This window comes from Mastigoproctus giganteus, chromosome 6, assembly GCF_048544385.1.
Source record: "Mastigoproctus giganteus isolate SK-2022 chromosome 6, ASM4854438v1, whole genome shotgun sequence".
NCBI lineage: Eukaryota > Metazoa > Arthropoda > Arachnida > Uropygi > Thelyphonidae > Mastigoproctus > Mastigoproctus giganteus.
In genome coordinates, this window is record NC_143580.1 from 4,869,412 (window position 1) to 4,894,503 (window position 25,092).

A 25,092-nucleotide genomic window follows, 5' to 3' on the forward strand; every position below is an offset into this window, starting at 1 on the left:
GCGCCTGACCACTAGGCTACGGCGGTCTTGTGGGATATGCTGGAAGTCAGAACTGTGTTCCTCAAACCATTCCTGCACAACAAGTGCCCGATAGCTGGGCGCATTGTCATCTTGGAAGACACCGTCGCCATTCGGGAAAAAGTTTAACATAGTGGGGTGTACACAGCCAGCAAGCAGTTGACGATAGCGGAGACCACTGATACGTTGTTCCACATGCACCAAGGGTCCAAGTTCCTGCCAGTGAAACATGTCCCACACCATACAACTGCCTCCACCGGCCTGCACTTTTGATACCATGCATGATGGATGAAGAGCCTGATGTTGTTGATGGTGTGGAGTAAATAACGTGACTCATCCGACCAGCACACCTTCTAGTCTTCTAGCGTCCAACTTGCATGCTCTTTGCACCAGGCGAGTTTTACGTCGATGAACTTGGTTAGGAGAGGATTTCGTAGGAGTCGTCTGCTAGTATAGCCCATACGTGCGAGCGTGCGACGCATGATCATGTCAGTTATTGTTCCGGGTTGGCCCATTTTGTATAATCGTAATCAGTTTTTTGTTGTTGATGTTGTTTTGTTTTTGTAGGTGCATAAAAGCCTAGGGCTTCCTTTCACCATAAGTATTGCTGCGTTTTCTTTCTCTGGGGGTGTTCATAGACATATGAAGTGCAAGGAAGCACGTAGCTATTACGTGCGGGATTCCTGTGCAGGGTAATAACTGAGTTATTAATTCGGGCCTATAATTATATACGCAGTTATTTAATTTTACTTTCCAAACATTAAATACCTGCCTATTGGCATCTTAAAATAGAGCAATCGTACTCCACCATGAATGTAAATGACACGGGTATTTACATTAATTTTAATACACGGGTATTAAAATTAAACGGCTTTTATCTATTTAAGGATAAAAAATGAGATGGCGCTTCATGACCTCACCGTTATGATTCTTCTCTTTGTGATCACGTGACCGCTTGCAAAAAACGTCGCCTCACCCGATAGGAGGGATCGGTGGACGAGAGCATCCCTCGTACATAAATGGGTTCTCACATCTTTCTCTTCAAACTCGAAATCTGCCTCCATCGAAATGTTCGCTTCTTCCGTGCTCACTGCTGTTCTCTTCGTCTTCTCATTCTCTCTATTCGCAGTTTTAAGACTTATCCGAATCCGGAGCAGACGACAGAGACTCCGAAATCCACGTGGTCCGCGTTCTTGGCCAGTGGTTGGCAGCCTCCCTCTATTTGCCTCACGCGACAGCCCGTGGGTGGCATTCGAAGCGTTGCGTCTTGTGTACGGGGACGTTTTCCCCATTCGGTTGGGCAACTGCCAGTGTCTGTTGGTAAGTTCGCTGAAGGCCATCAAAGAAGTTTTGGTAGTAAAGTCGTCTGATTTCGCGGGTCGTCCTGGTTTTCAGCGGTATCATGTTGTGTTCGGGGGAAACCGAGAGAACTGTAAGTGCTGTAAAGAAAACCGATATAACCGATAGTAACCGATAGTAACTGATATTTTTGAAAGTCGTTTCTAATGTATCCTTTCATATCAAGAAACGAATTAAATATTTCAAGCAGTAAGGCTTTTCTTAAATATTTTTATTTAGGATCTGCTACAAAACGAAAATAAACAAAAAATAAAATAAAAAATTGAAATAAAAATTCTGAATAATATTTATATTTAAATTAAATTTGAAACATTTTTAAATAAAAAATAAATAAAATTACATTTTCTTTTACGATTACTTACGTCGCACAGAATCATTTGTGTTTTTTAGTCATTATTTATTAATTAATTATTGCTATTAATTATTAATATTTTTTTCCAAAATAAAATTATTTTTTAAAAATATTTTGTTACGATTTAATATTTCCGAATGACATTTATTAATTGAACTACCAAAAGAAGAATAGTCACAGCGCCCTCTTGTGCTGAGTCTATTTCATTAAAAACTAACTGCATATTTTGATGAACTAGCAAGCGAAATTTTAAAGCGTCACAAAAGTCATAAGAATATTTTATTTTTGTGACGTTTCAATCTTTTTTATTTCTAAGTTTACCAAGTTCGAGAACTGAATGAAGAATGGTCCAATTACCATCTGCCAACCCAAATACCTGGTGGCTGAACTAAAACTTTTGACATTGCGTGTTTTATATAGCTGTAACGCCCATAGTGGGCGTAACATGACTTCTCTAATGGCTGGTTATTGTTGTTGTAGGGTTTTAGGAGCATCATCGTTTAAGACCTTATTGCTCCGTGTATATGTTCTGTAAATTGTGTATGGTCTGAAGTCGATTTTCTGTTTGCTGAATGAAAAATCCGTTTCTGGGAGAAAAAATCATACTGTTCTCGCCTGAGACCGATTAACTCAGCCACGTTGTAAAAAAGCCCATAAAATTTCCTCACGTCAGCGATGCACTCGAACTTAGTCCTTTGCACCCGGTGAGGACAGAGATTCTACCAACAGTGCTGCTAATGAGGGCCTACTGGCTGGATAAGATAAATTAAACCATTTCTCAACTTCATGACTGTAAATCAATTCGTGCTCGAATCGGCTTCCAGTTATCTGTTCATTCAGCACGACTACACAGACCACAGGAATCCACAATTTTGATTTAAGGTTAATGATTTGGCAGTCATATGAGTTTGAACCACGATGAACTCAAATTCCCGTGCTGCCGCTCTCTCATGTTAACCACTAGACCCATAAGATCTTGAAGCATCAAAGATGGTCAGCCTTCTACTAACTGTAAGAACAATTTATGATATGACTGTGATTTAATTAACAGTTAGTAATGCAGTTCTTGAATATTCAATTAATATCTGTATATTTTCAGCTCTGGCCCTGTGTGATTGGACGCCTTTACAAAAGTTCCGTCGCAAGATAACGCAGCCCTTTATGCTTCCTCAAGTGGAATCAGTACGTTACGACAAACTACAGGAGGTCATTCTTGTCGAGCTCAATTACTTCCTACCCCTTCTGGAGGTCAAGCAAACTAAGAAGATCCCTATGAAGACGCTGTTGTTGCAGCTGAGTGCCAACATTTTCTTTGACTATCTATGCAGTTGTCGCTTTGATTACCATCTTCTCTCTTTCGTACAGATTATCCATTACTACGATCGCCTTTTCCTGGACATCAACAAGTGCTATCTGGTGGACTTTCTTCCATGGTTGTCGCCATTACACTATTTCCACTTCAAGACCTTGAGAAGACTCGCTAGCTCCATCCGACGGTTCATCGAAGGCGAAGTTCTTTCGGAACGGTCCACTTCGGCAGATGTAGAACACCCCAAGGATATCATCGATGTGCTCTTCGCCCACATCAAGAAGAATGACGTCGGTTTTAATCGCGAAACTGCTCTGTTCGTGCTGGAAGACCTCATCGGAGGTCATTCTGCTGTGGGGAACGTCTTGCTGAGGGCTTTGGGTCAAGTGGCTCAGGATGAGCAGTTGCAGGAAAGAATCCTGGAAGAGGCAATTTCGGTAATAAGACAGCGGCAGAGAGATGCAGCCATGATAAGAATGAATGACCGACCTGAAATGCCGTATACTGAATCGACAGTGTTGGAGACTCTGCGGCTTGCCTCCTCTCCGATTGTGCCCCATGTGGCTACAACAGACACGGAGGTGTGTGGTAAGCAAGATTTCTTATCTTTGTAATTCTTCCCATTAGAAATATTTATAAATTTCTTGAGCCCAATCAATTCGCTGGTTCCCAGGTATCAGAACTAACAAATTTAACATTTATTACGATTATTTACTGATGGTTATCTTTTTTTCAGGGCTTTCAGTCTCTAAAGGAACAATTGTTATTATTAACAACTATCATCTGAATATGAGTGCAGAATTCTGGAAGAAACCCGGGAGCTTTAATCCATCCAGGTGCGTTAATATTTCTATATATACCTTGAAACTGGGGTAACGTAGCGACTAGTGGCTTTTCAGTGGCTCGCAAAGGTTAAAGAGGACGATTTACACCAAGTAATTTCTGCAATTGTACATTAAATTTCACCCCAAGAATTAATTTCCTTTTTCTTTTTTCTTTTTTTCCTATGACGTTTAGCATGGGTTTCAATTTCGTTTTGCATTTTAATGTGGTTGAAGCCATCAATATTTTTATATGACTACTCAATTCAAGATTTCACAAAGGGGAAGGGTAAATCACTGTTCTGGAGATTCATTAGGCTAATTGTGTAGCAGTAAAAAATTCCCATTATTTTAACCACAAGGAGAGGAGCTAAAGGGGCTATATTATAACTCCTTCAGCTCCTACCTTGGACCCTCCCAGGTAGAAGAAAAAAATTCTTTCACATTTGAATATTACATTTAAAAGTAGTAATTTTCCTTAACAAATTCTCCATAACCGTGATCCGAAGATCGAAGTACTGAATAGTAAAGTGTAAAGTGTAGAGTGTGTTTAGGGTCAAGTGGCACCAGGGGTTCCCCCCATCTCCGCGTAGTTTACATTGTGGGTGAACCAGTTGACTGGAAAAGCCAGAGATTTAAAAGTGTATGGACTTTGTATATATTTGATGCCTTGTACCGTTGTTCATCTGGTCATTTAGCCGCCAGACCCTACTGAGGCCCGATGTTGTCCCACTTTAGCCCCGTGGAGGCACACCAGGTACTCACTAGTATATAGTTCACTCTGGCAGGTCCTGCCACCTAATTTCCTAAGATTTCAGTGGCTAGGACCTTAAAAAAAAAAAAAAAAAAAAAAAAAAAAAATCGCGGACGCGTCGCGGGGAGCGCTAGAAGTCCAAAATGTTGGGCAAAATTAATTTAGATTGGTGATTTTAGATTGTGTGGGGCGTGTTCACGTTGCTATCAGATAGAGTGGGGTGAAGGCTGAAGACTGGGGGGGGGGGGGCAAATAGACAGAAATATGGAGCCGAAAGGGAAGGCAACTCCAGTTTACAGTGGGGCATGCCCATGCCCCACCAGAGGGAAGAAATAGGGTGGCAGGGTGGGGAGGGGACAGTTTACTGTCCCCTCCCCACCTGCCAGGAAGAGGTGGACAGTGAGCCAGACAAGAGAGCTGGCTCAGGTTGCCAATGTGGCCTGTGTGCATGGGTGGGAGCAAACCAGACCGCAGGGTCAGGTCCACACCATCCAGAAAAACTTGAGGCCCAGCAGAGGCGATCCAATGTTGGTTTGGCTGAACAGGTGTGCAAAATGTCACAGTTGGGAGTCATTCATGGGACTGTTGTCCCGTCCGGTAGTCAATGTTCTGGGAAGTGGAGTTTTCTCACTTCTCATAAGAGTTCCAGTTTTGTCTTGCATGAAGGATCAAGCAGTCAAACCTGACATCTGGTTGGGGGTCTCTGAGAAGCTTTGTTTGACACATCTATTCGAAGTTTGCAGGCAGAGGAATGGTCAAGCGTCTAGCATACAGGTTCTGAGCAAACTTGGTGAACGCTATATATGAGGCTTCATCTTCCAGTAAGTAGTGTTCCCGGTTTTTGGGATTAAGGCGCACTTGGATGATTAATTCAACACGAAGATCTTCATAAAATTCGCAGTCATACATCTGGTGTCCCCAGGTCTCCATAGAGCCACATGCACACATTGGGTTGTTTTCGAGTCCGAGAAGGTGTAATTTGTGGCGGATCGCTCCATGTCCTGTTAGGAGATACGTGCTGTACAATCCAGGGCAAAGCCATACCGGATACTGTGGGTATATTTGTTGTAGATCGGGGAGGAACCTCCGCGTGACTTCCCCTTTTGTGAAGGTCGTCCAGCGCTGCTGCCATATCGATCGCAAATAGATCTGGAGTCTTTTCTTCTCCACTGTCCGATTTGCAGTTGGGTCTGTGGTGTGATCCTGGAAGGTAGTTGGATTTCCGCGTCTAAGCTGCTGTAACATGCCTAGGCGAATCACTTCAAGATCAAGAGGGAGGGTCCCAGTGAGTACTTGCAGCGCATGAGTAGATACAATGCGGCACGCTCTGGTGAGGGTTAATAAAATCTGTCGGTGAATGATGTTGAGTAGCCGACGATTTACCGCCGTAGAGGCCTTATGGTGCCAGACACCAGAAGCATATGCAATCGCAGGGATGATGGCTGCTTTGTAAAGTATTGCAAGGGTTCTTCTTTTCAGCCCCCAGTCGCGGCGGGTAATCCTGGCAAGCATGGCAGCATAGTTTTTCATTTTCTTCTGGATGTATTTTAAATGGGGTGTAAATGATAAATTTCGGTTCAGGATCACTATTTAATCTGTATTTAATCTGTTCGCACAGCTTAACTGTTTTGAGAACAAAACAGTTAAGCTGTGCGAACAGATTAAATACCTAGGAATAATCTTGGACAGAAAATTAAATTTCAAGCCACACCTAGAATATATTAAACAAAAGATAAGAAGATATGCGGCCCTCCTCGCTAGAGTCACTCGCAGGGACTGGGGACTCAGACGTACTACCCTGTCTCTGTACTACAAAGCTCTCTTCATCCCTGCCATCACATATGGCTCCCCTGTCTGGTACGCGAGGGCGGCACTAGAAGTGAATAAACGGATCCTCGAAACCATTCAGAGGACCATCCTCCTAACCATGTCGAGAGCAACTAGAACGACTAGCACGGCTGCCCTCCAAGTCCTGGTAGGAGTTCTACCCCTGGATCTCGAAGCTACCCGCTGTGGTCTGCTCTACCATCTTGCCAGAAACACATCGGCTACGATGTATGACCTCACCACTGACATCACTAATGACCGCAACTATGAGAAGAGAAGAATCACCGAGCACCTCATCCAGATTTGGCAGAGGAGATGGTGCAACACAGAAAAAGGTGCAGTGACCAGAAGATTCCTCCCCACTGTCACCAAGCTGTACCCTAAGGCGCCAGTGTGGTTTCACCCTGGTCGAAATACCACCTTCCTCCTTACAGGACACAGCCCGTTTAAAGCTAAACTTCACCAACTTGGTATCATAAATAACGCGGACTGTCCCTGTGGCAACCCGGAGTCCTGGAGACACTTAATGTTTGAGTGCGATTTGTATGACGACCTGCGACTACAGCTAATAACGTCAATCCAATATATCCCAGACAACCAAGAACCCAGACTGCTAGGCACTCAAGAGGACTACAAGGCACTCAGTCAATATGCCCAGGATCTATTTTCTAGAAGGAAAACAATGATAGAAATATACCAAAGGCAACCCAACTAGGAAGAATGCAGGAGGTCAAACAAGTAAAAAAAAAAAAAAAAAAAAAAAAAAAACACAAGCAAAAAACTCACCATACCACAGAAAGACAAGACTTTAGGATGATTTGAATGGCCTACTGTCGACCCAAAACTGCACTCCCTTGTGCAGTTTTTTTTTTTTTTTTGAGGAGGAGGAGGGGGAGGGGGTATTTGCTCTTCTCCTCTCCTCGCCTCCCCATATTTTCACTCTGGTGGGGCATGGGCATGCCCCACTGAAAATGGGGGGTCACCTCTCTATCCGACCCCTCTTCTTCCTATTTCATCCCCCAGTCTTCACCCTCCCCTCCCAACACTTTCTCTTGTACAGCGACTGCCCCACATGTCCAAATTTAAAACACATCAAATTTTGCCCGACCTTTTAGGCTCTCTAGAAATAGTTCTTTCAGCGTAAAACCCCACGCAGCGCTTTCTAAATACAATTTTACTTAAACCGATAACTCCAACTTAGCGATAACTCCAACCTTTATTTTAGGTCCTCGTCACCGAAATCCCAGGAAAGTAAGTGGCAGGACCTGCCAGAGTATAATTAGTCTCTTGGTACACCCGGCCGGCGTGCCCGTCGCTAGGTATGGTAACGCCGGGTCCCACTGGGGGCCCGGCGGCCAACAGGCCGGATGAACAATGGGCACAACAAACTACATACCACATGACCCATACATTATTTTTAAACCTCTGGCATAGACAGGGTACTGTCACTCGATACAAAGAACATACGCGGAGATGGGAGAAATCCCCGGAGCCGTCAGACCCTCAACATACCTATACCTATACCAGGATCACTCCTAGGTACTTGAGTTCTGTGGCCAACTTGATCGTTCTGTTGTAGATTTTTATCTGCGGTGATCTGGTAGGAGTTAGATATCCCTTTAGTAGGATAGATTGGGTTTTGGTGGCAGAGATATTAAGGTGATGAGTTTCGGTCCACTCTCTTAGTGTAGAAAGTGCTGAGTTGGCAAGCGTTTCCAGTTGTGCTCTTGAATCAGCAGAGAGGATTAGGCAGAGGTCATCTGCGTATGCGAGCGCTTGCACACCCCCCAGTTCCAGGGAGAGGAACTCATCCAGCACGTAGTTCCAAAGGAGGGGACCCAGTACAGAGCCCTGAGGGCAGCCCCTGTGTACCTGACGTTCAACCTTGCAGTAGGGAGCCTGCACTAGGACCTTCCTATTGTTCAGGTAGCTCTGAATGCATCCATATAGGTTTGATGGCAGGTTGGCAGCTCTTAGTCTTGCGAGGATGCTCTGCCACCAGAGGGCGTCGAACGCCCCTGCAAAGTCCACAGAGATGAGAAGAAGGTACTTTCGTTGGCAGTTTGACGCGGCATTCATGATATATTCTAGTGCATCCAGAGTGGATTTCCCCGTTTTGAATCCGAATTGTTTGTCTGTTGTTAAATTTGCTGCGGTGTAATGTACTTCAAGCCTCTGTCTAAGAAGTTGTTCCAGGACTTTGCTGAGTACAGACAGGAGGGCTATAAGTCGGTAGGACTCCGGTATATGTTGCTGCTTTGATGGGTTTTTTATGATTAATTTTATACTGGCTACCTTCCAGTCCGAGGGGAACCAGCCCTGAAGAAGACAGTGGTTATATAAGTCTAACAGCAAGTTCGGGACATACTCGGCCACCTTTTTTACCAGTTCTGGTTCAAGCATGTCCAGTCCTGGGGTTCTTTTGTTTTTTATTTTTTGTATGGCAGTTTGTAAATCTTGCAGGGTGAATGGTTGTTCCACTCGGGCCGATTGGTAGGTTTTGTTGGCGTGGCACAGCTGATGCTGTTGAGGTTGTGTTGTCCTCTTCGATGGGTTTGAAGGTGGCATTGAGAATGTTGTTGACGGTGTCGTGCCAGTTTTTTGTCATGGTGCCTTGTGGGGTGATGGTGGAGGGCGTGACCTCTCCCCTTGGTAACTTGTTTGTGGTTATTCTATATATGATGCTCCATGGGTCTGTATTGCCGACTGTGGAAACCAGATGCTCCCAGGACAGTTTCTTCCGCTGCCTGATCATCACAGTGTAGTTATTCCTGGCCTCCCTGTATTGTTGTCTGAGGGGTTCAACCTCAGGAGGAGGCCAGGACCGTCTGGCTCTTTGGAAGGCACGTCTTTTCCTGTTCATATCTCTCCTAAGTAGGTCAAGTTCCTGCGACCACCACGGCACAGCGCCTGGCCGGGGGGCCCTTCTCCGGATCGACTGGTCCGCTGCTTGTAGGATGGCATTAGTGACAGCACGCTGGTGTTGATCGGGGGTTTGGTTGTGGAGGTTATTGGAAGACAGGTTCTCTGTGTTCCTAATTATGGCTTCTTTAAAGTTGTTCCAGTTGGCCTTATCAACGGCATATCTGTTGAGTTTGTAGCTGTTTGTTGGAGCCCGGTGAAGCGATCTGTGCATCGTGAAGGTGATAGCCCTATGGTCTGAGGAGGTCCAGTCTTCCTGTACCTTCCAATCATTTAGGTGCCCAGCAAGGGATCTGGTAGCCATTGTTGCATCTATAGTGACCTCCCAGAGAGTGGAACTAAATGTGGGGAGATTGTTTGGTCGATTTAGGACAACGAAGCTGCTGTTAGCCAGGAATTCCTCCATATATTGGCCATTCCTAGTTCCTCGACGTTCAGGAGTCTCACTGTGCCACAATGGCGATCGACAGTTTAGGTCCGCAGATACGAGGATCCTAGAACCCAAGTTCTGTTTGTACTTGATTTGGGTATTGGATGGCTGGTTGGATGCCTGCTCCTGGGCGGCAGTACAGAGAGATGATATATAGCTCTCCCAGTGGAGTAACAATGTGAGCGCAGGCCGCCCACTCCAAGCACAGGTGTGATATTCTTGTCACAGTTATGTCGGGATTCCTGACAGCCACCGCAGCCCAGGGGGGTGGCTCCCTCTACCTGAACAATTTTGTAGCTGAGTGGGTAACCCCGGACAGCACCCGCGCAGGTGTAGGGCTCCTGCAGCAGAAGGATGTCCAGGTTCTCTTCTTCAGCTTTTTGTCTAATTTGACCAGCTACGGCAATAGCCCGCTGCGCATTCAGTTGAAGAAATTTGATACAGTTGTTATTGTACCTTTTAGGGAGAGTTCCCATAATTTATTCTTAATTGTTGTGCACTTCTTGCTTTTACGTATACCGGGCATTTGTTGTCTCGAACAGAGTGCGTGTGGGGAAGCTTCTGCCACTTGCAGTTTGCGCAGGCTGGTTCTTTTCCTTTGTTCGGGCAGTTAGCATAGTTGTGCCCCTTCTCGGCACAGTGTCCGCAGGTTGGTTCCTGTTGGGCGCATGTATTAGTAACGGCCGCATGGTGCAAGAAAGCCTATGGCTTATGCTGCACCAGCCAAAAAAAAAAAAAAAAAAAAAATCCGAACAAAACAATGATAAAAAAAAAAATAAAATAATAAATAAATAACTAAATAATAATAATTTTTTTTTTTTTTTTTTTTTTTTGGCTGATGCTGCATAAGCTCCTACACTTGCTTTCTTGCATCATGTGCCACTACTACTACTACTACTACTACTACTACTACTACTAATTAATAAATAAAAAAAAATAAAATAAAAAGGAAATTAAACCTATCATCCTATGTGCTTCCCTTACCCGAAAGTACTATCCAGATGACCTTTGAATTTCCCCAAACTATCGGCCTCTACCACCCATGAAGGCAACTTATTCCAGTAATTTATAACTCGCTGGCTAAAATAGAACTTCCTGCAATCCAATCTAAACATTTCCCCCCGTAACTTGAATTTATGTCCCCTAGTTCTAGCATCATTTATAATCTTGAAAATTTTGTCCTCATTCATTTTACTGATGCCTCTCAGAGCCTTAAACACCTCAATCAAATCTCCTCTAAGGTGTCTAGTTTCCAAACTCTGCAACCCACATATTCGAAGTCTTTCTTCATAAGGACGCCCTTTTGCCGATCTCACCAGGCGAGTTACCCTTCTTTGCACCCTTTCAAGAAGCTCGATGTCTTTCTTCAGGTGCGGTCTCCATACTTGAACACAGTATTCCAAGTGTGGTCTAACATAAGCCTTATATAATGGGATTATCACGTCCCTATCTCTACTTGCAAAAGTTCGATAGATCATCGATAGGACACCATGGGCCTTCCTTGCAACCTGTTTACAATGCTCAGAGAATTTCATGTCTGACCGTATCGTAACACCCAAGTCCCTTTCCTCCAGTACTGGCTTTAGTTGAACTCCACCAAGTGAATACGTTTTTTTGGGATTACTGTTTCCCAGGTGTAATACCTTACACTTTGTTGGATTAAAGCACAGCTGCCATTTTTCTGACCATTCCTGAAGTCTATCTAGGTCTCTCTGAAGAAGCTCAGCTTGACAGTCATCATTAACTACTCTCCCAATTTTAACATCATCTGCAAATTTAGACATCACGCCCTCTATCCCTTCATCAATGTCGTTTATGAAAATTAAAAACAACAGTGGTCCTAATACTGATCCTTGGGGAACCCCACTTCTTACATCAACCCAATCTGAGGAATAGCCATTTATCACAACCCTCTGCCTCCTGCCCTGAAGCCATCCTTCTATCCATCTAAGGATTTTCCCAGTGATTCCAACCTGTTCCAGCTTATAAAGCAACCGCTCATGTGGGACTGAGTCAAAAGCTTTCCTGAAATCTAAATAAACAATGTCGAAATTATTCCCTAAATCCAGCTCGTGAGTGACCCTTTCGAAATAGCGAACCAGATTTGTTAAACATGATTTTCCCTTTACGAAACCATGCTGAGTATCCTTGAGAATTTCAATTCGATCCAAATGATCCTGAATTCCACCCTTGATCATTGCCTCCGTGATTTTCCCTACTACCGAAGTCAGACTGACAGGTCGATAATTTCCAACTTCACTTTTAGAGCCACCCTTATGTATGGGAGATACATTTGCACTTTTCCAATCCAAGGGAATCTCCCCAGAGTCTAATGATGCTCGCATAATTAGCCTCAATGGTTCAATGCACTCGCTTGCTGCCTCTCTTAAGATTATAGGGTATATTCCATCAACTCCAGGAGCCTTACTGGTCTGTAGGCTCGAAAGTTTTTTCATTAAATAATCTTGCGAAATTTCAATATCATTAATTACATATTTTTTAACTTCGCTCCCACAATTTCCCTTTGCCACAAAAGGCTTTTCATTTGTAAATATCGATGCAAAATAACTGTTGAGTTCATCTGCAACGGCAGCTGGTGTATTTATTACTATCCCCTTTCCCTTACATAAAGGTCCGATCTGGTTTGTCCTGCTCTTCTTGGCATTTATATATGTGAAGAATTCTTTATCCCCCCTCTTTGCTCTGTTTGCTAGTGATTTCTCATAAACTGCCTTTGCCTGTCGAACCTTTTCTGTGGCTCTATTACACATCACCTTGTAGCTGTTATAGGCTTCAGTACTTTTTATTGTTCTGTAACCTTTCCATGCCACCTTTTTCTGCTCAAGTAATGTGGCAACTTCACTATTCATCCAACTTGGAACCCTTCTCGTTGAGTATTTTTTTAATGGTATATACGCATTCAAGGCATCTGTGATTAATGTTTTAAAAGCGTACCACAGTTCAATTGTATTCATTCTCTGCGCGATATCTACCCAGTTAATAGAGGCCATGTAGTACCTTAAGGCATCGTAATTTCCTTTTCTGAAATTAAAACCCATTCCTTTGCCTTTTACTTCTGCTACCTCTCTCGTCATCATCCACCGTAGAACTCCGTGATCACTTCCTGCTACTGGTTCCTCTACTGTCAGCACTGTTATGTCATCTGATTCATGTGTGATGATGAGGTCTAGGATATTCTTTTCTCTAGTATTTTCCCTGACATGTTGATACAAATAACAGTCATCTAGTTGATTTAAAAATTTTGTTCCCCATGTCGAGTTTCCTTCCCATTTACTCCAATCAATTAGAGGCAGATTGAAATCACCCATAATAAGGCATTGACGCTTACTTGCCCATTCCATTTGCATGTAGAGGCTTTTGTCATAATCTTCACAATCACCTGGTCTGTAGATTACTCCTACTCGCATTATACCTTTGTTTCCAACTATCTCACACCATACAGACTCTATACTAGCATGTGAGACGTCTGAATCCGGGAAAGCTATCGTCGCACTCAGGCTGCTTCTGATAAGAAGCATTACCCCACCACCCCTTCTATATAACCTATCCTTCCTAAATACATTATACAAGCCGTACTGAAACTCATCATCCCCAATTTCCGGGTGGCACCACGTCTCTGTAAGCCCTATTATGTCCGCGTTACTTGTTTTAACCAGCAGTTCGAATTCGCTCATTCTATTGACGACACTTCTAACGTTACTGTATAAACAATTAAGATTTACTGTTCTTGTATATTTAACAACCCTAACACAACCCTTGAAGTTTTTTAGGCTCTCTTCCCTGGCATTAGCTACCCGCCCACGTGAAACGTTTGTGCCCCCAGAACATCTAGATAATACGTCCAGTTGGGGTAACAGATAAGAACTCTTGAGGTATGTGCAAGAGTTACTTTGACCAATATTATCAGATAAACGCGTGTCAGTATTACCCACATCCCCCCTAACTAGCAGTTCCCCTGAACCTTTAAGGTATCCTCAATAATACTGGCAAAAACTTTTGCACCACCTTTGTTTAAGTGTATCCCGTCTCTACAAAACAAATTCCTTCTACCTACAAGTGTGGGCCATGCTGATAGAAATTTACCCCCTAAAGCCTTGCAGATTCCTTCAAGTCTTGAGTTAATCCACAAGGCTCTTAACATATAATCCCTCCTATCGTGTCTGGGCAGAATTGCAGACACATAGACATTATGGCCTAGCTCGCGACATTTCCTCAGCATGGTCCTGTATTTTTCCAACAAATCGTCAGATCGTGTACGTTTAATATCGTTTGTCCCCACATGAATAATAATATTTTCTTTACCCCCTTTAAAATCTGACAGTCTGTTGGTGACATCATCAATAGTTGCTCCCGGCAGACATACCCTGGTTCTCCTCCACCTATCTTTATTACAAAAAATATTCCCCGTTTCCCTGACAATGGAGTCTCCTAATAATACAATGTCCTTTTTAACCAGAGTAGTTTGCACTTGGTTTTTCTGTTTTGAGGCTCGAATCGGGTGTGCATCACTTGGTAGATTGCTGGAGTTTTGAGTCCCTGACGAGCTCCCAGATGCATTATTTTCGAGGGCAAGCACTCGTTTTTTCAGGGACTCAAATTGTTCCCTCAGTGCACCAAATTGTAATTTAAGATCGGTGCACTCCTTACATCGATCACAAAGAAAAGAATCCCCAGGTGAGGTAGGATTAGTCACCAGGTCGACCTTGGAAAACATTCCACAGGTTCCACAACGGATTAAATCATGACTCACCCGTAAATCGCCATCTGGTATTTCCGTGTGAGTCACGATACCCTGTGACGTGTTTAAGGCAGATCTCGTAACTACCATTATAAAATTAAATAAATATCAATGAAAGTAACTTTAAAAAATTATATCTATAATATTATTAAAATCAAACAGTTACAGGAAAACCTATAACAAAATAATCCAACAATATCTAAATAAATCAAATATTTAAAAGCACTATCCAAAAGTAAACCACTTAACTGAGGAGCCCTGTCTAAGCGCGTCCGCTCACCTCGAATGCCAACCTCGAATGTTGGCATTGCCAAAATGCCAACGCGGTGCCAAAATGCCAACGCGGTACCAAAATGCCAACGCGGTGCCAAAATGCCAATGCGGTGCCAAAATGCTTCCGATATTGACCGAATCGGCAACATCGGAAGCATTTTGGCACCGCGATGTGTTCCCTAAAGCGGTGGGAGCTCCAGCATATGTAGATCCTTTCTTGTTTTGTGATGACTCTCCACGCTTCAGGGGTCAATCCGACCACCCAGTTGTTCGAGCTGCCATCCCTGGTCCTGGTTTGATGTTTGGGCACTACTAAACTTTTGTAGTCTCCGTCGGGGAAGTCTTGTTGCAGATTTCGCATGAAGATTTCTTTACAGATTGTCTCCGGAGTCAGATTCGGGTCTACGCCAAATATGATGACTGAGGGACCTTTTTCTTTAGGAGTTTCCACCATGAGACCGAGTCTAGGAATCTTGGTGTTGTTGATAATCAATTTAGCGTCTTCTTTATTTTCCGTTTCGATTATCACACCAGTGTTTCTAGTTTTCCGTATGGAGCGGATTCTGGCTGTTTTAAATTCCTGCGTTAGCGAGTCAATAACCTTTTTTTTTTTGACATCTTCACTTGTTTTCAGCGTATCTGAGTTGGTCGGTTTGAGTAGCACGAGATGTGGGGTGGGGAGCAGCGTCTTCCTAGTTGCTGATTTTGTGGTTGTAGTGGTCATGGTATCGGCAGCAGTGGCGCCTTTATGCCTCAGCGCTTCAGAATATGTCGGGGCGCGTTGTGGCATTTTACTTGCCCCGCATTCTATGTAAGCATGAAGTCGAGTGGTGGCTCGCTCACTTTCAAGGTATTGGTCATGTAGTATTGTTTCCATCTTGTGGAAAATTGTCACAATTTGAGATCTAAGTCCGGAGGACACTCTGTTTGAATTCTCCTTAAATATATTTTCTAATGCCGTTTTAAGGAAGGGGGTCTTCTCGTAAATAGTTCCCTGTGGTAGGGCAGAGTCGAGGGTTGAGTCCTGCTGCTTGTCCTCATCGGTGTTCTTTTGCAGCGAAGTAGCTTCTGGCAGCTCCCTGTTCTCCGTCTTGGAGCGCATTTCCCGTTCAGGTATTGGGACATTTTCTTTGCGGTTTTTCCGCTTCATTGGGGTGAGCCCGGATGGGATGTCTCCCCCTCCTCCTCCTGCAAGTAAATGATGACAGGATCATCCTTCTTCCTCTGCAACTGGTTATCGCCGTTTTTACCTTGTTTTCCCTCCATTTTAGTGTAATCCGGTGAATCGAGAACAGTTCGGATTATCAGGGTTACACCTCTATGTCAGGATTGAGCTTTTGGAACGTTGCAGGATGTGGTAGTGATTCACTAACATCAGCGGACTCAATAACTGGTGTTAAAGCAGTAGCAAGTAGCGAACACGCTAAGCCTAATCACTGCGTTTACGGTGAAACAACCCGTGACAACGTATTAGCATACGGTCAGCAGAATGCTAAGCCTAATGAGACAAACTTTATAATATGTAAAGGAAATACCTGATAAAATAGATAAAACTTGCACAGGAAGTTAGATAGCGTCCACCTAGCTATAGGAAAAGCCTTCTTTCAGTTTATAACAAACATTACCTTTAGTGTTATAATTGAGGAAATGGTAGATTAACATAGAACTTATCAACGATCAATAAGCCCTCGTGCGCAGCACAGTTGGTAGGCTCGCTGCCCTCCAAACACAACGGGTGGAAAAGACCTGAATTCGAATCTCGTCGATGACGGGAAGAATTTTTATAGGCATTTTTTCACACTTGGCCGAGTTAGTCGGTCTCAGAGAAAGTAGTAAGGTTTTGCTGATGCTCCTAAAATCTTACTACAACAACAACAGTCATAAAATGTGCATTTTTTGTGTTATCAATATATTAATTTCATCATTTTCTGCTACATGATTTTAATTTCTTTTTTTCCGTTTAATTCCAGGTTCCTTGGTCCAGACGGTCGTATTGCTACGCCGGAATATTTTTTTCCATACAGCTTTGGACGTAGATCTTGTCTGGGCTACAAAATGGTCCAAAACATTTGTGTCGCGGTAATCTCCAACATCATATTGAAGTTTCGCCTTTCTCTGCCTCCTCGCGATGAAAGCCTCTTCCGAACTTTGCCTGTTGCTTGTCTCGCTCTTCCTCTTGACACCTTTGATCTTTGTTTGACGAAACGATCTGGTATTTATTGAGTCTAACGGTAATGCTATTTGAAAGTGAAGTACATGATCCGTGAATATCCAGATCTTGCAGATAACTGAACTGCTAAAGTCCATGGGCAAACTTTGTCTGGCTGTTCCTTAAATCATATTTTCGTATGATTGAGAATTCTGCATGATTTGCACAAGCAGGACTTCACTTCCAGTATGACTGACTCTCTCGCTCAGATTATTGTGGTTCGATATCACTTAATGAAGCCACTTATTTTTGACGATGTGGGGAAATTTAATACCATAGTTTTAGCTCGTACTTTTAGCAAACTCTTTCCTCACATCGGTAATTTATTTAAATAAACTAATTTTGCTTCCTGCTGAAGAGTCTCCTGTGAATTTTTACATTACTTTCAAAAGTATAATTTATTGATGTATCGCACAGAAAATTTAAACTATTTCATTAATATACATTCGGACGTACTCAAATCCATCTACATCGGAACCTAATCATTGCTGGATTTCAGAATTTCCAGATTTTTTTTTTATAAAAATAATACCACAAAAAACATTGCATTTCAATACTGCGACTTATTGTACCAAAATAATGGAAATATCTGATATGAAAGTAATAGTTTTTATAATGGCTGAACATGCGATGAATATACCAAAGAAGCTCATTATTCTGTTGTCTGGTGTCAACCGTTAAACACGGATAATGGGTCAAAAATGAGTTGTACAGCGATATCTTGGTATCCTTGGTATTCTAGCGATATCTCAGCACCATGATTAAGCGAATTACTGCCACTGATTGATTACCTTGATATTCTGAGTGAGCAAGTTCATTCCCTGGTACAAGCATTTTTCCTCAAACGGGGCCATGTTTCAAAATGATAATACTCCAACACACACACACACACACAACTTAATGTGTCCAATCCTGGTTGGAGGAGCATGAAACTAAGGCTAGAAAACGATTGTGCACTCGGTGGCTCAATAACTTAAATGTTATTGAGCCATTGTGGGCATGTTTGGAGAGGCAGATTTCCTTCACCTTCATCATTCAAGGAGCTTAAAACGTTCCTCCATGAAGAATGGTCCAATATTCCTTTAAAGGCAGTTTAAGATTTATTTGGATCTATTCTATGTAGAATAAAAACTGCTTTAAAAACAAAAGTTGCCCAACAGTTGTGCATATCTGTAACCCTTATCTCCGGTGTTTATGTTATTTTTATCCCCCCTGTACATTATTGTACAGTACAGTACAGTAAAAGTAACATTTTATTTTCTCAAAAATATGCCGTACTGTGCATGGTATGTTTCGGAAAGGGAAATGAGAAAATTTTCATCCAGTCGTCATACCAGTAAATCCAAATGGATGAAGGTTTAACAGAATCAAAATGGCAGTAGCTCCAGCTGTTCCTTTAAAAAAAGTCATTGTGCTTGTTTTCATAACTTCTTTAAAGTTATGATAAAGTAGCTAATAATAACTTTTTATAATATATCCTTTTTCTTGTCGTCTTGTAGACACGGCAAATCATTCTTCTTAATTTGAGAAACAAACTTATAAATTTCACAAATCTGCACCAGCCAAAAAAGAAACAACAATAAAAGTAAAATAGTAATAAAAAAAACCAGAATATTCATATCATTCCCATTTCTACAAGGTAACCATCCAGTTCTGATTTTAACTTAACTAAACTGGCTACCTCTTCCACTTTGGAAGGCATATTCCAGTGTTCGACCATCAACTGCCAATAGGTGAATTTCATCCACGTACCTTTTTTAGCTGCCTGTTTAAACTCCATGGAAAATTTATTATATTCACCCTCCATCTACACTGTGTGCCAAAAGCCTAGGTTCGAATCGTGTTTGGACTGTCAGAAATTTTATCAGCGTTTTCACAACGTGGTGAAGTCAGTTGGTCATCAGAGAGGGATGCATGGTTTAATCCAGAAAACCGGTTTTTCATTCCACAGAAATATTATAAACCGATCGTGTGACACATGCAATTTGCAGACATTGCTGAATCTAAAACATAATTTAGATGACTGTGTTGAAGCAGCACAGTACTTTGATAGTTGAACTATATTAAGTTAGCAAAACTGGAACACTGACGATAATTCCAATTTATGCAAAGTTAGAAGGTGAACTTCGTACTTACGAAGCACAGAGGTATAAATTAACTGACAAAGTGGCAATGCAATTTGACTAAAGGAGTAGTGGCTACCGCAGTAGTGTTATATTGGGAGGAATTTCTCCTGAAGGAGAGGAAAAGGATTTTGTGGAGGGATGAATCTCGATTTACGCTATTTTTATTTACGAAATGGGTGCGGTACCAAAGTGCGAAACTATAAATTCTTGCCCTCACCACACTGCCGCCGAATTTCCTCCCACACGGTTTCATTAAGGCCACAAAAAACTTACATTCAGCTGTCATTGGAATGAAGTTATTTTCATCAAAAAATATAATTATCCCCGAAATCGAGAGTGTAAAGGAATTTCCAGTAGATGTCGCTCGACGTTGAATATAATTATGCTGCGCTTTGGCTGTCAGCAATAAAAGAAGCTGTTGTTACCACAGTTGATTTTGGTACCCTGTTAACCGAAGGTGACTCTAGTGCCTGGGTGTCATTCAGGTAAGAATTCTGTTTGCTAGCTACATTTGCAGTCTTTTGGAGTGGGTATAAATAAAAAAAAATAATGTCCTGCTTATACTCTGGGATGACTACATAGGATCAGAGGAATCCGCAAGACAGAGTACAAGAATGTCACCGTATTTTGTTGTATTAGTTGGATTCAATCACGAGGCATGAGTAATCTTCTACTTGCAGTGCCTACTCGGTTATGGACGGGTAGAGTAGAGTAGGGTAGTATTGCACCAAGAAACTAAGGTCATAGTGCCTCGATATGTTGTGTATTTAAATGGCGCGAATTCCACTGTTGATTTACTTGCTGTCTGCGCGAGTAGCGCAGTGGTATCGTCACCGTCCTCCCCACACCGGGTGGAAAAGGCCCAGGTTCGAATCCTGTCGATGACGCGAGGGATTTTTATGAGCTTTTTCACAAGCAATTTACAGACACAAATACAGGTATATGTAACAAATTACCCGGTGACTAGTATGCTAGAAAAGTTAAGTAGATGGGATGAGAAAGTGGTAACTGAAGTTTAATATTGACAAATGCAAAGTGCTGCATATGTGTGGGAGGAAATTCGGCAGTGTGGTGAGTGCAAGAATTTATAGTTTCGCATTCTGGTACCGCACCCATTTCGTAAATAAGAATAGCGTGAATCGAGATTCGTCCCTCCACAAATCCTTTTCATCTCCTTCAGGAGAAATTTCTCCCAATATAACACTACTGCAGTAGCCACTGCTCCTTTAGTCAAATTTTCCATATTCTCTGCGCAGAGAATGTGGAAACAATCTCAGAGATTTAGACAGGCAGTAACCCAAGAGAAATGTAGTGTAGTACAACTCTGTGCTCCTACACTCAGCAAGGTGGAGAATGAAAAAGACCTGGGGGGTAATTGTGTAGTCGGATATGAAGTTCTGTGAGCAGTGCACATGGGCTACCAGAGCCGGTCATGGGACCATGTCAATGATATACAGGAATTTTGCTAGCAAGGATAAGGAGGTAATTATACCTTTGTATAAGGAAATAGTCAGGCCACACCTTCAGTATTGTATACAAGCCTGGAGGCCTAATTTTAAGAAGGACGTAGAGCTGGAACGAGTAAAGAGAAGGGCAAGAAGATTGGTGAGAGGAACAAAGGGGTGCTCTTACCAAGAAAGGCTTAAGTTCTGCAAATTGCAGCGCCCGGAGAGTAGGCACCTGCGAAGTGATCTGATTGAGGTGTACAAGGCCTTGAATGGTTTGAGCAGGCTCAATGCTGATGGGATACTTCCACTTGATGAGATTAAGAACCTGAGGGGGCATAGATTCAAATTGAGGAAAGACAGTTGTCGAATAGATGTGCGGAAATTCGCCTTTATCGCCAGTGGGTAGTTGACTGCTGGAAGAGACTTCCATCTGTTTTTGGGAAATTGATAGCTTAATAAATTTATGATTGAACTAGACAAACATTTGAAGTGACCAGATGTGTAAAATGGGAAGGTTTTTTTTTTTATTATTATTTTTTTTATTTTGGCTGATGCTCTATAAGCTTGCTTTCTTGCATCATATGCCTCAACTAATGCTAATAGCAAAGGTCTTTCTTCAGAAACTTGGGCTTTTTTTTTTTTCGTCCAGCAGAACAGTCAAATCGACCAGAGAACAGAAGCAATTTACAGACACAAATACGGGTATATGTAACAAATTACCCGGTGACCCGAACATAATATTTTAATTTTTTGACCGGTCCACTAGAGTGGAGTGGCGAATATTGCCACTGCAGCATGTTCGAGAGGCAACCAGAGAAAAGTAACACTCTTGATCTGGTTATCAGCAGTGATCATTCGTGTATTAAGAATTTGCAGATAAAGGAACCACTAGGTGGCAGTGATCACAGTGTGCTGATGTGGGATTTACCTAAAGATTTCATTACCATCAGGGGTAAAGGAAAGGGTTTTTGCTTCCGTAAAGGTGAGTACAGTGGTCTCAGACAGTTTTTAAAATCTGTACAGTGGGATCAACTGACGATGTTACCAACAGTAAATTCTAAGTGGGAAGCATTTAAGGAATTAATCGAGGAAGCTACTAGACTTTTCATACCTATTAAGAAATATTGTTCAAGGTTTAGGCCTAAATGGTTTTCAAGTGAACTAATGAGACTCGTGACAGAGAAGAAAAATGCACGGGATGCATATAAATTATCAAGCGACTCAGAAGCCTATGGCACATATAAGCTAGTCTTTAATCAGGTCACAAAGGAGGTTCGGCAGGCGAAGGCAGATTACGAGAAATACTTGGCAAAAGATGCGAAGAAAACAGGCAAGGATTTCTTTACTTATATAAACTCTAAAAGGAAGGGGATGAATCTGATTGGTCCACTTGACATCGATGGTTCGACTGTTGATGATCCTGCTCAGATAGCAAACAAACTCAATGAGTATTTTGCCTCTACATTTACACATGAAGAGTTAATAAGGTTTGAAAATGGCAGAAGGTTATCAAATTGTAGCAGGATACTTAATGATTTTGGAATGACTGAAAGCAAAGTGGAGGAGAAATTGTGGAAGTTAAACATAAGAAAGGCACCTGGGGTGGATGGGATCTATCCAGTTATATTAGAGGCGGCGGCAAAGCAACTAAGCAAACCCTTAGCCATAATTATGAGAGAATCCTTGGAATCAGAGGAGGTCCCCACGGACTGGATATGTGAAAATGTATCCCCAATTCACAAAGGGGGGATCGAAGGGTGACACAAGTAATTACAGACCAGTTAGTTTAACTTCTGTTCCGGGTAAAATGATGGTGTCACTGGTTAAAGATGCATTGCAGGATCATCTAGACGAGACTGCAGCAATAATTCAGACACAGCAGTCTGAATTATTGCTGCAGTCTTGTCTGACAAATTTGATAGGATATTATGATGTGGTTACAACGGAAGTGGATGCAAAAAATAATTTTGATATCATATATTTGGATTTCAGGAAAGCTTTTGACACTGTTGCGCATGGAAGACTATTGTACAAATTGGAGCAGAATGGTATTAAGGGTAAGTTGCTACAATGGATAAAAGGATGGTTAAGTGGGAGAAGACAGAGGGTGGTAATCAATGGGTGTTGCTCTTCGTGGACTAATGGTATTAGTGGAGTCCCACAGGGTTCGGTGTTGGGTCCCCTGTTGTTTTGTATATTTATCAATGATATTGATGAAGGTATATCAGGCTTAATGTCGAAGTTAGCAGATGATACAAAGAGGGGCAGGGTTGTTAATGACAGCAATGGCAGTGTGCTACTGCAACAGGATCTAGATAATTTGGGCAGATGGGCTAAGAAGTGGCAACTGAAGTTTAACCTTGAGAAATGCAAAGTACTGCATATAGGTAGAAGTAACCCCAGAGAAACGTACCAACTGTGTGGTACTACACTTAAGGTGGTAGAAAATGAAAAAGACCTGGGAGTAATTGTGCAGTCAGATATGAAGTTTTCTGAGCAATGCAGACAGGCTGCCAGGGCAGGTCATGGGGTTTTGTCAATGTTATATAGGAATTTTGCTAGCAGGGAGAAGGAGGTGATTGTCCCTCTGTATAAGGCAATGGTCAGGTCACGCCTTGAGTACTGCGTACAGGTCTGGAGGCCTCATTTTAGGAAGGATGTAGATTTACTTGAGCGTGTACAGAGAAGGGCAACAAGATTGGTGAGGGGAATGAAGGGATCCTCTTACCAAGAGAGGCTTAAGTTCTGCAAATTGCAGCGGCTGGAGACTAGGCACCTGCGCGGTGATCTGATTGAGGTGTATAAGGCCTTGAATGGGTTGAGCACGCTGAATTCTGATGGGATCCTTCCACTTGTTCAGATTACGAATATAAGGGGGTATAAATTCAAATTAGGAAAAGACAGATGTATAATAGACGTATGGAAATTTGCCTTTAGCCAGCGGGTGGTTAATTGCTGGAACAAACTTCCATCTGTCGTTGTGGAAGTTGATAGGTTGAATAAATTTAAGGAGGAACTGGACAGGCATTTGGAGGGAATGGTGTGATTTTTTTTTTTTTTTTTTCTGGCTGATGCTGCATAAGCTCATACACTTGCTTTCTTGCATCACATGCCACTACTACTACTACTAGTACTACTACTGTCCACAAATGTTCGAATGGATTGCTATCAGGGTAATTTGGCAACCATCAGAGCATGCAGATTACAGATTGTTTGGACACGATTCTCGAACCGTTCTATTGGGCCTTGTGACAAGGGACCTTGTCCTGTTGGAAGAGTTCAGTGCCATTTGGATACAGGGTCGTTATATAGGGCTAAACCTGTTTCGAAACAATGTCGATATGTGTTTAATGGAGATGAGGGAACCAGTGATGTCCATTAACAAAAAAACCCTCCCCTAAACTATGATAATGCCATCGTCGCCGCGGCCGCAGTCCTTCTGCATGATGGAACTGGATCTTTCATTCATCAGACCAGGCTACTGTTTTCTAATGAGCCAATGTCATTTGTTCCCATTAACGGAACTTCCGAAGCGACCTATTAAGTAAAAAGGGGAGTCGCGCAAGGTGGCATCTTCTCTACCACGCTCTTTGTGGTAGCGCTACATCCTTTCCTGTCCCAGAATCAAAAACAATTTGTTAAAATAATTATAAAATTTTCATCACTTCGAACAAGCAGAAGACAGCCTTGCCTTGCAAAAATCAAACAAATTACAAAATCGTCGCGTTGGACGAATACCACAATTGCATTGGGCTCTGATTAAATGAAAAAAAGACGAACAATTGGTTTTCATCAACAAGATAATTAAGAACCACATATCAATATGTGTGAATAGAAGCGAGATAAAAAAATTTCGGACATGTGTTGGATCTTGGTCTGAAATGGGACGAAAACCTGAACTTCATACTACATTTCAGACATGTAATGAAGAAAACGCATGCAGCACTATGGACATCCAGACAGGAGTTGGTGGGCATTAGGAACCCCGACCTTCTGTACGCATCTGAAATTTGGTCCTTTGCCTCAGACACTACTATCAAAGCTTTCTTAGAATTAGAGTGGTCATGGTGTGTATCTATCAGCAGTATCAGCGGCTCCCCCACAAAACGACGATTTGAGTACTGGGTCCAAAGATGGTTAAACAGGACCACCACGCACCCATTTACCATCGCAAGGGCTATTTTATACGCCAGCTTGGCCCCGGGTGCCAAGCGTTTCCGTGGCCAAGCGATTCTTGCGTGTGTATAAAGCGATTTTCCTCCAAGTGACAGAGTTTTCCTTGTTTTTCTCTTCGAATTAAAATTTTCTGTTAAGTAGCTCTACTTACTTAAAAACACTAAGAAGAGAGCCCAGAAGAAGGCAAGTACCTTTTTCTTTAATTTAGCTAGCCGTACTAACTTACTAACTCTACGCTTGGCCACCAAGCGGCACTGCTCCTGCCTCCCCGTGGCGGGGCCGGTAACCTGGGTGGTAAAGGCAAACCCC

General features: G+C 42.5%; 2 protein-coding genes across 2 annotated transcripts in view; both read left to right on the forward strand.

Annotated features, from left to right (window-relative positions):
* Positions 1 to 1,086: 1,086 nt before the first annotated feature.
* Positions 1,087 to 17,140, forward strand: spo (cytochrome P450 spook). Its single transcript, XM_090375400.1, has 4 exons — positions 1,087 to 1,450; positions 2,829 to 3,626; positions 3,775 to 3,874; positions 16,795 to 17,140. The coding sequence occupies exons 1-4, from the start codon at positions 1,087 to 1,089 to the stop codon at positions 17,045 to 17,047; spliced, it is 1,515 nt and encodes a 504-aa protein (XP_090231526.1). The 3' UTR covers positions 17,048 to 17,140.
* A 2,376-nt stretch (positions 17,141 to 19,516) lies between these two features.
* LOC150083833 (cholesterol 7-desaturase nvd-like) overlaps positions 19,517 to 25,092 on the forward strand; it is a 28,349-nt gene continuing 22,773 nt past the window's right edge. The window contains exon 1 of the mRNA XM_090375406.1: positions 19,517 to 19,644. Coding sequence (XP_090231532.1) covers positions 19,517 to 19,644 — 128 coding nt within the window. The remainder of the gene's footprint in view (positions 19,645 to 25,092) is intronic.

Excerpts from the sequence above, each read along its gene's own strand:
- spo (XM_090375400.1), top strand. The coding sequence starts at position 1,087 with ATGTTCGCTTCTTCCGTGCTCACTGCTGTTCTCTTCGTCTTCTCATTC. Across the intron at positions 1,451-2,828 it reads CGGGGGAAACCGAGAGAACT|CTCTGGCCCTGTGTGATTGG; the intron begins GTAAGTGCTGTA and ends GTATATTTTCAG. Across the intron at positions 3,875-16,794 it reads GGGAGCTTTAATCCATCCAG|GTTCCTTGGTCCAGACGGTC; the intron begins GTGCGTTAATAT and ends GTTTAATTCCAG.